Here is a 12,369-nt window from a genome sequence, read left to right on the forward strand (position 1 = left end):
TTTACTAGTTTCATTGCTATTATCATTAACATGATCAACCAACCAGATGCTTGAACCTGTGAAATAACTTGGGAAGGATTAGGGCAATATAACTCAGGAACTTCTAAAGAGCACACTTTGACACATTTAATTGATCTTTCCATCTTTCTAGGTTTGGTAAGGATGTAAGCAATAAATCACAAAATTATTGCTACTATAGACATCCCAGTTCAATGTGCCTTACAGAGACGGCTGGGAAACTAAAGAGGTTATTTTCAAGTTCCTTTCCTTCTTGGATTCTCTTCCTGCCAAACTTTATTTTTATGTTAACATCATTCATTCTACAATTTCCATGGGCTCCTAAAACTGGACAGTTTTTTTTTTTTTTTGACATGATCTCTCCCAGTGGCCTTTCTCTGATTTTATTTCTGTGATATATTAGGAAGGCCGTGTTACTCCTGGTACTCACAACCTCCACGTATAGACTCTGGAAAACAGGCCCACATTGTCAGAGGGTGTCTGACTCTCTACACATGAAAGAGGACTTGTGTTTGCTGTTCTGCCTAAAATCTTCTGACCAGGAAGATTGCACTCGCTATCCCATTAGAGCCAGCGCTGCCCACCTGGGAGTCCTGGCAGTTCCCACGTCCATCAAGCCATCAAAATTCCATCCCAACTCAAATGCCCATACAAAGCACTTCTCTTCCTGGAGTTGCAGTGACATCAGGTCAAGATTTTACACAACAGCTACTTGGTAACTCTGCTGTCTGCCCCAGGATCCCCCTGGTGACTTCCCAGTGGAGTCTGTTTTCATAAGTCTTACGTCGGTGGCATGAAGCAAAGCGTGGGTAATATGATAGAGGTTCAGTGCTGTCCAGTCCAGGTGCAAAGACCATTCTATGCACAAATGTTCAAGGTTCAGTGGCAATCTCGAGGGAAACTTTAAATTGTTTTAATCAAATAGAAAACTCTTTTCCTGAGTTCAAAAATAATTAAGTTCATAAAACTTTCTTTTTAGCTGATGAGAGATTTTTAAGGTAGTTTTAAAAAGTAATGTAGTCTGTCCTTCATTATCATTTCAACAAACATATTTTGAATTGGTTCTTTTATTTATTTATTTATTTTTTTGAGACAGAGTCTCACTCTGTCACCCTGGGTAGAGAACTGTGGTGTCATCACAGCTCACAGCAACCTAAGACCCCTGGGCTCAAGCAATCCTCCTGCCTCAGCCTCCCAAGTGTCTGGGACTACAGGTGCCTGCCACCACACCCTGGCTAGCTTTTCTAGTTTTAGTAGACACGAGGTCACGCTCTTGCTCAGGCTGGACTCAAACTCCTGAGCTCAGGCCATCCTCCTTCCTCGGCCTCCCAGAGTGCTGGGATTACAGGCATGAGCCACCATACAGCCTCCTGAATTAGTTCTTAATTAGTATAGTTATTTCTAAGGTCCTTTTGTCAAGTATATTCCCATAAAAGGAGTCCTACCTCTCTAGGAGGAGCTGAATCATGAAGGCTGAGACCAGCTGCAGCTCCTCTGCATACTGCCAGCCTGGGTGACTTCAGAAGGAGGGAAATGAGATAAAGGGTCAATTATGGAACAGAAAGAAGAGCAGCAGATTCTAAATCAGGGAATGCTCATGGGCTCCTAGGTGGGAATCAGAGGAAGAGTGTATGCCTGTTCCCATTTTTTTTTCCCACAACCTTAATATGTTCAAAGTCTGCAATTACTTATATCAGAGATATCTCCTGAGACTTCATTTTGTTGGAAAGATTTTGATGTTGGTGGGGTGGTTTAGGAAATCCTAATTGGATCACATTTCAAATTTAACAGCAGTACTTTGTCAAGGTTTTTTGTTTGTTTTTTAGTTTTGAGACAGAGTCCCACTCTGTGTGTTGGGTAGACTCTTGGGGCCTCATAGTTCACAGCAACCTCAAACTCCTGGGCTCAAGTGATCCTCCTGCCTCAGCCTCCCCAGTAGCTGGGACCACAGGCACCTGATAACATGTCCAGTTAGTTTTTCTATTTGCAGTAGAAATGGGGTCTCACTCTTGCTAAGGCCAGTCTTGAAATCCAGAGCTCAAGGAATCTACTGGTCTTGGTCTCCCAGAGTGCTGGGATTACTGGTGTGAGGCATTGAGCCCAGCCTAGATCTCTATTTTCAAAAGGAGCATATCGAGGCCCAGTAAAATGATGAGATGTGTTCATGAGAGCCAGAACTAGAGTCAAAACTGGTATTTAATTCCTTTTGAACTTGTGAAGAGAGATTCAATTTCTTTCATTCATTCTTCTCTCTCTCTCTCTCTCTTTTTTTTTTTTTTTTGTAGAAATAGGGTCTTGCTATTTAGCCCAGGCTGGTCTTGAACTCCTGGGCCCAAATGATCCTACTGTCTCAGCCTTCTGAGTAGCTGGGACTAAAGGCATGAGCCACCATGCTCAACCAAGGTGATATTATTTAATATTTTCTTAATTAGTTGATAAATTCTAATAGACCAGACTTTTCCCTGAGCTCCAGGTCCAGGCAGCCAGCTGCCTACTCATCATTCATTCCCAGTTGCTCCAGGGCTTCTTAAACTCAGCTTTCACCGACGAACTCTATTTCCTCACTTGTGCTCCAGCCAAAACTCTTGCACTCCTTCTCCCAGATGAATGACAACGCTTCCTTTTATTTTCTTTTTCTAGACAAATGAATCCAAACCTTTGAAAATGTAAAGAAAGTACATCTTACCTCTGCCCTAAACATAAATACCTACTTGGTCATCAAGTCTTTATTTATTTATGTAGTTATTTTTTGGAGATGGAGGCTCACTCCATCACCCTGGGTAGAGTGCTGTGGCATCACTGCTCACAGCAACCACAGATGCCTGGGCTCAAGTGATTCTTCTGTCTCAGCCTCCCAAGTAGCTGGGACTACAGGCACCTACCACTATGCCCAGTTAGTTTTTCCATTTTTAGTAGAGATGGGGTCTCACTCTTGCTTAGGCTAAACTAGAACTCCTGAGCTCAAGTGATCCTCCCACCTCAGCCTCCCAGAGGGCTAGGATCACAGGCCTGAGCTCACTGCGTGTGGCCAGGGGTACATCCTTTTAAATATACTGTTATCATTTCCATTCACCTTCAGGATAAAAATCTACGATCTGTAGCACGTCATAGGAGGTCTTTTATCAACTTGCTTCTTTTTGTCTCCCTGATTTCACCTACCACCATCTCTGTTTCCAGCCACACCGAACTACCTGTATGTAATTCCTGAAATTGCCACCCTCTCCTTCTCTGTGGTGCCTCTGTTACTGCAACCTGGAATGCCCTTTCCTTCCATTTCTGTCTATTCATCCCTAGCTAATTCTCAGAACACTACTCTCAATTTTGCTTTAAAAAAAAAAAAAAACAAACCTAAAAGATAGTTCATGGATGCTAGAATTCTAGCACCGTTTGCTCAAAAAGAGAACGAATTTCCTTTTGTGCCTGGATTTCCAAGATGCAGATTGTATCTCTTTTTTAACTCATTTATTTTTGCTCTTCATTCACTAGTCATGGCTCTTTGGGTGAGAAACTAGAGAGATGGAACAGGAATTGGAATAAATCTTCCACCCAAATGTTATACTGAGAAAAATTTGGTGAATAAAAAGAAACCCCACAATAAATTGTGGCTAAGGGAAGAGGCACCCAGCTAGCCATTCCTCCTCCTCCTCTTCTGTTTCTGTTGCTTCATCTTCTCCCCCCTTCCCTCTCCTTCTATTTCTCTTAAGATAAAATAATAATAATTCCCCTGTGTTCCTTGAAAATCTCCCTGAGGTCCTTGTATAGAACAGTCATTTCTCTGTAAAGGAGCTCTTTAGTTGATTCTCGCCTGGTTTGGAAGACTCATAGGGATGGAGGCAGAGCTTACAGGCGTCGTCCTCCTGCCCCAGTCCTGGCTGGAGCAGCCTGTCTATGATCCCAGGCCCAAGACACGGCAGACAAAGGCTTGTTTGTGAAGTGCCTCCTTCCAAGCACCTCCTCTCTCCTCCCTTTGCCCAAACTCACCCAGAGAGCAAGGCATTTAAGAAGCTGCCTCCCCCAGGAAGACCAAGAGGAAAGGAGAAGAAGAAAAGGGTATGTAATTTTTTTCTCTGTTAAAAAAATAAAAATCTTAGCTTTTCTTTCTTCTGCTTCAAACTGCTGAGGCAGATTAGGATTAAGAAATGTATGTCATGTGTTGAGTTAGAAAGAAAAGACTAAGGGACAAAGGAGGGTCCTGTACCTGCACTCTGGAAAAGGTGATGCTTCTGAGAAGTAAGGCTAAGAGTCACCCTGGAAAGCATACCCTCCCTGACGGTGGAGTCATTTAACTGTCATTTTACAAAGAGGCAGATTCCTGACGGCTCATCATTTTATGCCCAAACCCACTCTGAATATAGCTGCACACAACAGGACTTCTTCCCCATCCCTGAGAACTAGGTGAGATGATGAAGGGGGTAAGGTTGTTTTGAATGCAGCAAAAAGATAATATTCATCCTACCTACTGTAGACCAAGGATACCTTAGTATACTGTATACCAAGCCCTATCTAAGTAAGTACTTTTTTTTTGCTCTTAAAAATCCCAATTCCTGAAAAGAAACTGGTATAAACGTGTGATACAAAGAGGTAATTCATTGCCTTCATCCTGGGTGTCCTCACCTAGGGCACAACACCGTGTCTGTACTGCTAAGATAAAGAGAACACTTTTCCCTTTGGGGCTCAGAAAAATTCCACTTGGAAATGTTTTAACTTACTTTACATGGGCTGTGATAAACTCTCCCAAGTGCTGCTCCTTTTCTCCAAGGATGGTGATTTATTGTGGCCAGATTAGAATGACACAAGAATAAATATTAATATCAGCTTCTAGCATGGCCTGAGAGATCACCTTGGGGGATACAGAGTTTTGTTTCTTCACTGATACAGGTATCTTGGGTATTTAGGCTGACATATCTCATTGTTTTTTTTTTTTTTTTTTTTGCAGTTTTTGACCAGGGCTGGGTTGTAACCCACCACCTCCGGCATATGGGGCCGGCACCCTACTCCTTTGAGCCACAGGAGCCTCCCGATATATCTGTTTTAAGGACATTGAAAAGGCTTATTCGCTTTTTCCTTTTCCTTTTTTTTTTTTTGGTACTAAATTGTTTATTTACTTTCTACTACCACTTCTATTCCTTGAACACACACTCTGAGAAATTTTACTTTTTTTTTTTTTTTTGAGACAGAGTCTATGTTGCCCTGGGTAGAGTGCTATGAAGTCACAGCTCGCAGCAACCTCTAAATGCTGGGCTTACACAATTCTCCTGCCTCAGCCTCCACAGTAGCTAGGACCACAGGTCCCTGCTACAATGCCTGGCTATTTTTTGGTTGTAATTGTCATTGTTGTTTAGCAGGCCTGGGATGAATTTGAACCCGCCAGCTCTGGTGTATGTGGCTGGCGCCTTAGCTGCTTGAGTTACAGGCACGGAGCCCCGGCTATTCTTTTGGTTGCAGTTGTCATTGTTGTGTAGCTGGCCAGGGCCGGGGTATATGTGGCCGGCACCCTACTCACTTAGCTATGGGCACCAAGTCAAGAAATTTTACTTTAGGACTTCAGTCCTTGTGATGTAAGCCTCTTCTTGGACAGTTAATAAGAAAAACAAAATTCTAAAAATAACAATGATTTTTCAGGGTTCAGGAAAGATGGATGAGCGACATCCCAGCCTGGACACCAAGTTTAATATCTCCCTACTATAATTTTGATTTTTCCAATGTCAAGTGCTGGGCTGGAGTTTTCATTTGCTTTTGCAGCCTTGCTTCTCTCTTACGGTTTTTTTTTTTTTTTTTTTTGTAGAGACAGAGTCTCACTTTACTGCCCTCGGTAGAGTGCCGTGGCCTCACACAGCTCACAGCAACCTCCAACTCCTGGGCTTAAGAGATTCTCTTGCCTCAGCCTCCCGAGCAGCTGGGACTACAGGCGCCTGCCACAACGCCCGGCTATTTTTTTGTTGTTGCAGTTTGGCCCGGGCTGGGTTTGAACCCACCACCCTCGGCATATGGGGCCGGCGCCCTACTCACTGAGCCACAGGCGCAACCCTCTTACTGCTTTTTCAAAGAAATTGAAAAACAGGTTGCCCTTTCTGTTTAATTCATCACCTCTGTTTCATTCCAGTGCTTTTAAGACTGGTTCCCAGAATTGACATCACTTGCCCACATTGCACTTCGCACCTTAAATGTCTGAACACTTAAACTGCAGAGCGCTGTTTGTTTTGGCCAGTCAATGGGAGAATTTTTCTTTTTAAGTCTCTGTTTAACTCCAGCCATTCAAAAGCTTACCTGTGCTAAATACCCTAGCAAAATCAAAATATGCAATTCCTTACCAAATGGTGGTGGCAGTGATTTATGGCTTCATTAGAAATGTCTTGGTCTTGATTCTGTATTCTCTGCATTGATTTTTAAAAATTACATCTTCTGTTGGAATGTGAATGGTATCGTGCAACAATGTTAGTTACACAAAATTGAATCAAAAAATAAAAATAAAAAAGATAACTAAGAGTCTCTTCTTATTCCTTCAGATCTTCAGTTCTTTTTCTTTTTTTTCTATTTGGGATAGAATCTCACTTTGTCATCCTGGTTAGAGTGCTGTGACATAGAGTACCGTGGCTTCAGCCTCAATCACAGCCACCTCAAACTCTTGGGCTTAAACAATCCTCCCGCCTCAGCCTCCCAAGTAGCTGGGACTACAGGCACCTGCCACCACACCCAGCTAGTTTTTTTATTTTTAGTAGAGATGGGATCAAGGCTAGTCTTGAACTTCTAACCTCAAAGGATGAAGTCCTGACCTCCTGCCTTGGCCTCCCAAAGGATGAAGTCCTGACCTCCTGCCTTGGCCTCCAGGATAAATTTTAAGTGTATGTACTTCAACTCAAAGAGCAGAGAAATAGCAATGGACTTCACATTGGCCAAAGCCATTTCACTCTAGTTGGCACTTGAAAATATGTGATTTTGATAGACTGCCAAGGATTAAGGTAGGTGTCTTTTAATGAATAAAACAACAAATGGGGCCATAAGCAATGGCTCAAACCTATAATCCCAGCACTCTGGGAGGCCGATGTGGGTGGATTGCCTGAGCTCAGGAGGTGGAGACCGGCCTGAGCAAGAGCAAGACCCTGTCTCTACCAAAAATAGAAAAACTAGCTGGATGTTGTAGTGGGTGCCTGTAGTCCCAGCTATTTGGGAAGCTGAGGCAGGAGGATTGCTTGAGCCCAAGAGTTTGAGGTTGCTGTGATTGAGGCTGAAGCCACGGTACTCTACCCAGAGTAACAGAGTGAGACTGTCTCAAAACAATAAAATAAAATAAAGTAAAATAAAACAGAAAACAACTAATATATCCCAGGAACATACTGGCTTAGGTACCTTTCCATTTGTTAATTAATAGTCACAGCTATTTATCTGTGAAGAGAAGGCTTCAGTTCAAACATGTAATTTATAATGTGTTGAAAATACACATACAGAAAAAAATTGCACAGTGGGGAACTTTCCATTTTAGTGTTACTGAGACCCTGGCACAGACACAGTCAAAAGAGGTGCACGGTACGGAGACACATGTCCCTACTTACTTTCCCAGAAATTTATTTGTGCATGTTTTACTTCAGTGAATGATTTTTTTCCTTAGTTTTTCTATTTTTACTAGAGACAGGGTCTTGCTTTGGCTCAGGCTGGTCTCAAAATCCTGAGCTCAAGGCAATCCACCCACCTCAGCCTCCCACATGGTTGGGATCACAGGTGTGAGCCACTGCACCTGGCCTCAGCATTTCTTATTTGTGTGTGTATGCAGAGCTAAGGCTATTTTTTTTTTTTTTTGAAGACAGAGTTTCAAGCTGTTGCCCTGGGTAGAGTGCTGTGACACAGCAACTTCCAACTCTTGGGCTCAAGCAATCCTCTTGTCTCAGTTTTTCTATTTTTAGTAGAGATGGGTTTGAACTCCTGAGCCTAGGCAATCCACCTGTCTCGGCCTCCCAGAGTGCTAGGATTACAGGCATGAGTCACTGTGCCTGGCTAAGGCATTTGACTTTTAATGAATATTCCAAATGACTTTTATTGTACAGAGTGTCCCAAAAGTCACCATATGTAGGGAAAACAGGAAATTGCAGCTAAATGCATGTTTATTTACAAAACACTATATTCATTACAAAATTGTACAATGGGGTAGCAACCAACAGAGAGTATTTTGTAAATATTTTGTAAACTTTCATAATGAATCTTTGGTGCATTTAGCTACAATCTCCCCTTTTCCCTAAACTACAATTTTATGGGTGACTTCTGAGACCCCATAAGTGGTTAAGAAACTACACTCTGAGAAACACAGAGTTAATGAGACACTCCAGAACTTCATGTTCAGATGAATTCCATCTTTTAAAAACAAACACTGACACATTTTGTTTTGTTTTGTTTTGTTTTGTTTTTGACCTCAGGACCAAAACTCAAAATGAAGTTTCTGGTCTTCACTGTCATCGTTGGGCTACCTTTGCTGCTCGGAATCCAAGCCATGCCTGCAAACCGTCTCTCTTGCTACAGAAAGATACTAAAAGATCGCAACTGTCACAGCCTTCCAGAAGGCATACCTAACTTTACACAGGTGGACGCAAACCTCCAGAGTCACTTCTGGGATGGAAAAGGATGTGAGATGATATGTTACTGCAATTTCAGTGAATTGCTCTGCTGTCCGAAGTAAGGAAATAAAACCACAAATTGTGTTGCTGTGAAATGTATTTGGAATGATCCTTTCGAAGCCAGCCTCCTAATGGGTTTGCTGAAATTATTCACCCATCGTAGTAAAATCCTATTAGGTGCCGGCTGTGTTCTAGGATCATCACCACTGTGTAAAGAATAGAATGTTTTCATTTAAGCAAAAATTCAAATGAAATTTGGGAGAGTGTAAGAAAACTCTGGTTATTAAAGAACCTTTCCAATCCTATGATCTTGAATTTTTCATACTGAAATTAGCTTTTTCAAATCACTTTCAACATACCCCTTTACATGTTCTTTCTTCTCAGAAAACTGTCATGTGGAAAAGGCAGATATAGCCATCGCACCTAGGAAATGGTACAGAGGGTGGAAAGGCCAACACCCTCCCACATAAGCAGTTAATATCAGCATTGGGACTAGAACTCAGATTTTTTACTTGGACAAGATTTCCTTTGCTTCCAAGCCAGCTGGTTTTCGAGTGTGATGACCAGAACAGCAGCTTCCCAATGACTTGATTCCTTGTCAAAATCATACGTCCATCCTTGGTCCCCACCCCAGACCTCCTGAATCAGAGACTGGGGGTGGGGCCTAGAGACAAACCCTCCTGCTGATTCTATTGCATGAGAATCTGTTTTTTGAGAATTACTGTATGAACGATGATACTGAGAGTTTGAGTTAGTTAATCCCACAGAATGACTCAGTTTGTTCTGGAATACATGAATGGAATGCCAACTAATATTGAAATATGTTTGCTTTTTTGTATTTGTATGACTTGAAAGCAATTTACTGAAGTAGACACATTTGATGATACAATTTTGTGATTATCTGTGTTAATGGATGAGAATAGCAGTGTAGATATACATAACTTCTCTTTGATTTTGGGATATTATTTTCTCAGCAGCAAGAGACTGATCTTACTAAGGATATATATTTCTCATTTAATCAATCAATCAATCAATAAATTAGAGACAGTCTTACTCTGTCCCCTAAGTAGAGTGCTGTGGCTTTGTAGCCCACAGCAACCTCAAACTCCAGGGCTTAAGCAATCCTCATGCCTCAGCCTCCTAGGTAGCTTGGACTATAGGTTCCTGCCACAAGGGCTAGTTTTTCTATTTTTAGTAGAGATGAGGTCTCTATCTTGCTCAGGCTGGTCTCTAACACCTGAGCACAAGTGATCCACCTGCCTCAGCCTCTCAGAGTGCTGGGATCACAGGCTTCTCTCGCCTGGCCTTATTTAGTGACTTTCTAAGAAATCTTTAACCTTCTGTTTCTTACCTGCAGATTTAAAATTCATGGCCTATCCCCATAGGAGAGAAATATAATTTTATACACAACTGTAAATTTTGGAAATTACTTAATTGTTCTCTTTCTTTATAGAGAAATGATAGCATAATATCAATGGCAAATGGGAGAAGGTAGATAAATTGATAACTTTTTGGTCTCTATTGCTTCTGTAGGAAGTCTTCCCATTTATCTTGTATATTATTCACTGAAGAAGAATAGTCCTATCTGAAACCCTGAGAGTCACTGTCCATTTTTAACCCAGAAAAAAGGCTAACAAGTATCTTAGTTCTCAGCTGAATTTAACTGATGCTGTATTTTCTTTCAGAGATATCTTCTTTGGACCAAAGATCTCTTTTGTGATTCCTTGCAACAATCCCTGAGAATCTTCATGTATTCCGGAGAACACCATCCCTAATTTCTCACAAATAGCAATATATCAGCGTAACTGCATTTCTAGTTTCTATCCAGTGCAATAAAGCACAGCTTCTATAATGTTGTACTTAAGACAAGTATACCTGTGTTAAACAAGTAGTAATAAAAGTTTAGTTTAATCTATTTTTTGTCTGTGAATTGGTTAAAAATTTTAGCTAGAGGGTGGCACCTGTGGCTCAAAGGAGTAGGGTGCCGGCCCCATATACCAGAGGTGGTGGAATCAAACCTGGCCCCGGACAAAAACTGCAAAAAAAAAATTAGCTAGACAATTTCAACTACGAGATGTTCACTAAACTCAGTAAGAGAATTCAGTAGGGAAACTGGAAGTTTCCTAGTAAGAAAAAAGGTCAATATTGAACACATATTATATAGACCAAGTACTTTAAGTACATTTTATTTTACTCTTTTTAAACAGTAGCAACAAAAACTTTTGAGATAAATATTCTCAGCCACATTTTCAAGATATTAACTCCAGTGTAAGGTGTTCACTAAAAATGAAAACATAATTTTAAGAGTTCCAATTCCAAAGCCCACGTACCACACACACAAACTATGTCCTTAAAACCTGTGGTACCCACCTCCTGGCCACAGACCAGGGAGGAACCAGGCAGGAACCAGGCTGCATAGCAGGAGGTTAGCAGGTCATTTGGAAACAAGCTTCATCTGTATTTACAGCCGCTCCTCATTGCTGGCATCACCACCTGAGCTCCTCCTCCTGTCAGATCTTCAGCAGCATTAGATTCTCAAAGGAGCACCAACCCTCCTGTAAACTGCACATGTTAAGGGTCTGGGTTGCAAGTTCCTCATGAGAATCTAATGCTCAATGATCTGTGGTAGAGTTTAGGTGATACTTGTGCCAGGGAGCAGCTGCAAATACAGGATGGGACCATCTAGTTGCAGGAAAACGAGTCAGGGCTCCCACTGATTCTGCATTATGGCGAGCTGCATGATTATTTCATTATACATTACAATGTAATAGTAATAGAAATAAAGTACACAGTAAATGTAATGAAACTGAATCATCCTGAAACCATGGCACCTCATCCTTGGTCCATGGAAAAATTATGGATCAAGGGATGGGGATCAGAGCTTAAAGCCAGGATATATATCACATATCCCTGAAATATCAATTTTTCTGGAGAATAACAAAAAACGTTAAAAGAAACAGATAATAGATAATTTAAAGTCACTTTTTTTTTTTAGAGAGTCTCATTCTGTCTCCATGACTAGAGTGCCATGGCATCATAGCTCACAGCAACCTCAAACTCCTGGGTTCAGGTGAGCCTCCTGCCTCAGCCTCCCAAGTACCTGGGACTACAGGCACCTGTCACAATGCCCAGCTAATTTTTCTATTTTTAGTAGAGATGGGGTTTCCCTCTTGCTCAGGCTGGGAAAGTCACATTAATTTTAGAAGTAAATGAAACAGGTGTCTCTAAAGATATCTTCCAATTGTTAGAGGAGATAGCTTGGGAACATAACTCATTGACGCACAGTGGCTATCAGAGATTATTTCAGGAAGTCTTTCATATTATAAAAATATACTAAATGCTTGGTCTGGGGATATATTAATGAATGAGATGGACTTAACCTCTTGGAACTTGTGCTCTAACAAAAGTGTAATCATTATAAACAGACAATTATTTATCAATGTGCTATATAAAGTATCATGGGGAAAAGTTTAACAAACACCACACCACAAGGCAATCTAGGAGTTACCACTTCATGAATAAAAGTGACAATATTCATTGAAATATGTCCTGGGAGGTCTCGGTCTCAGATACTCCAGAGCAGTATCTTCTCAGATATGCCAGAGCAGAATCTGGTATCTCTAGTGTTCAGTCAGTGTCTGGAGCAAACAATTTGTAGATACTCACAGTTCAGTTGCTCTTAAAGTGTGCACACATGTACGTCAGATTTTCAGACAGTAAGAAATCCTACACAATATGTGAAGTGGAA

General features: G+C 41.4%; 1 protein-coding gene across 1 annotated transcript; it reads left to right on the top strand.

The window, feature by feature from the left end:
• The first annotated feature begins 4,000 nt into the window (after positions 1-4,000).
• SCRG1 (stimulator of chondrogenesis 1) lies at positions 4,001-10,536 on the top strand. Its single transcript, XM_053595890.1, has 3 exons — positions 4,001-4,068; positions 8,424-8,679; positions 10,307-10,536. Exons 2-3 carry the CDS (start codon positions 8,438-8,440, stop codon positions 10,359-10,361), a joined length of 297 nt encoding a protein of 98 aa, XP_053451865.1. The 5' UTR covers positions 4,001-4,068; positions 8,424-8,437; the 3' UTR covers positions 10,362-10,536.
• Positions 10,537-12,369: the final 1,833 nt, after the last annotated feature.

This window comes from Nycticebus coucang, chromosome 1, assembly GCF_027406575.1.
Source record: "Nycticebus coucang isolate mNycCou1 chromosome 1, mNycCou1.pri, whole genome shotgun sequence".
In the NCBI taxonomy this organism is placed as follows: domain Eukaryota; kingdom Metazoa; phylum Chordata; class Mammalia; order Primates; family Lorisidae; genus Nycticebus; species Nycticebus coucang.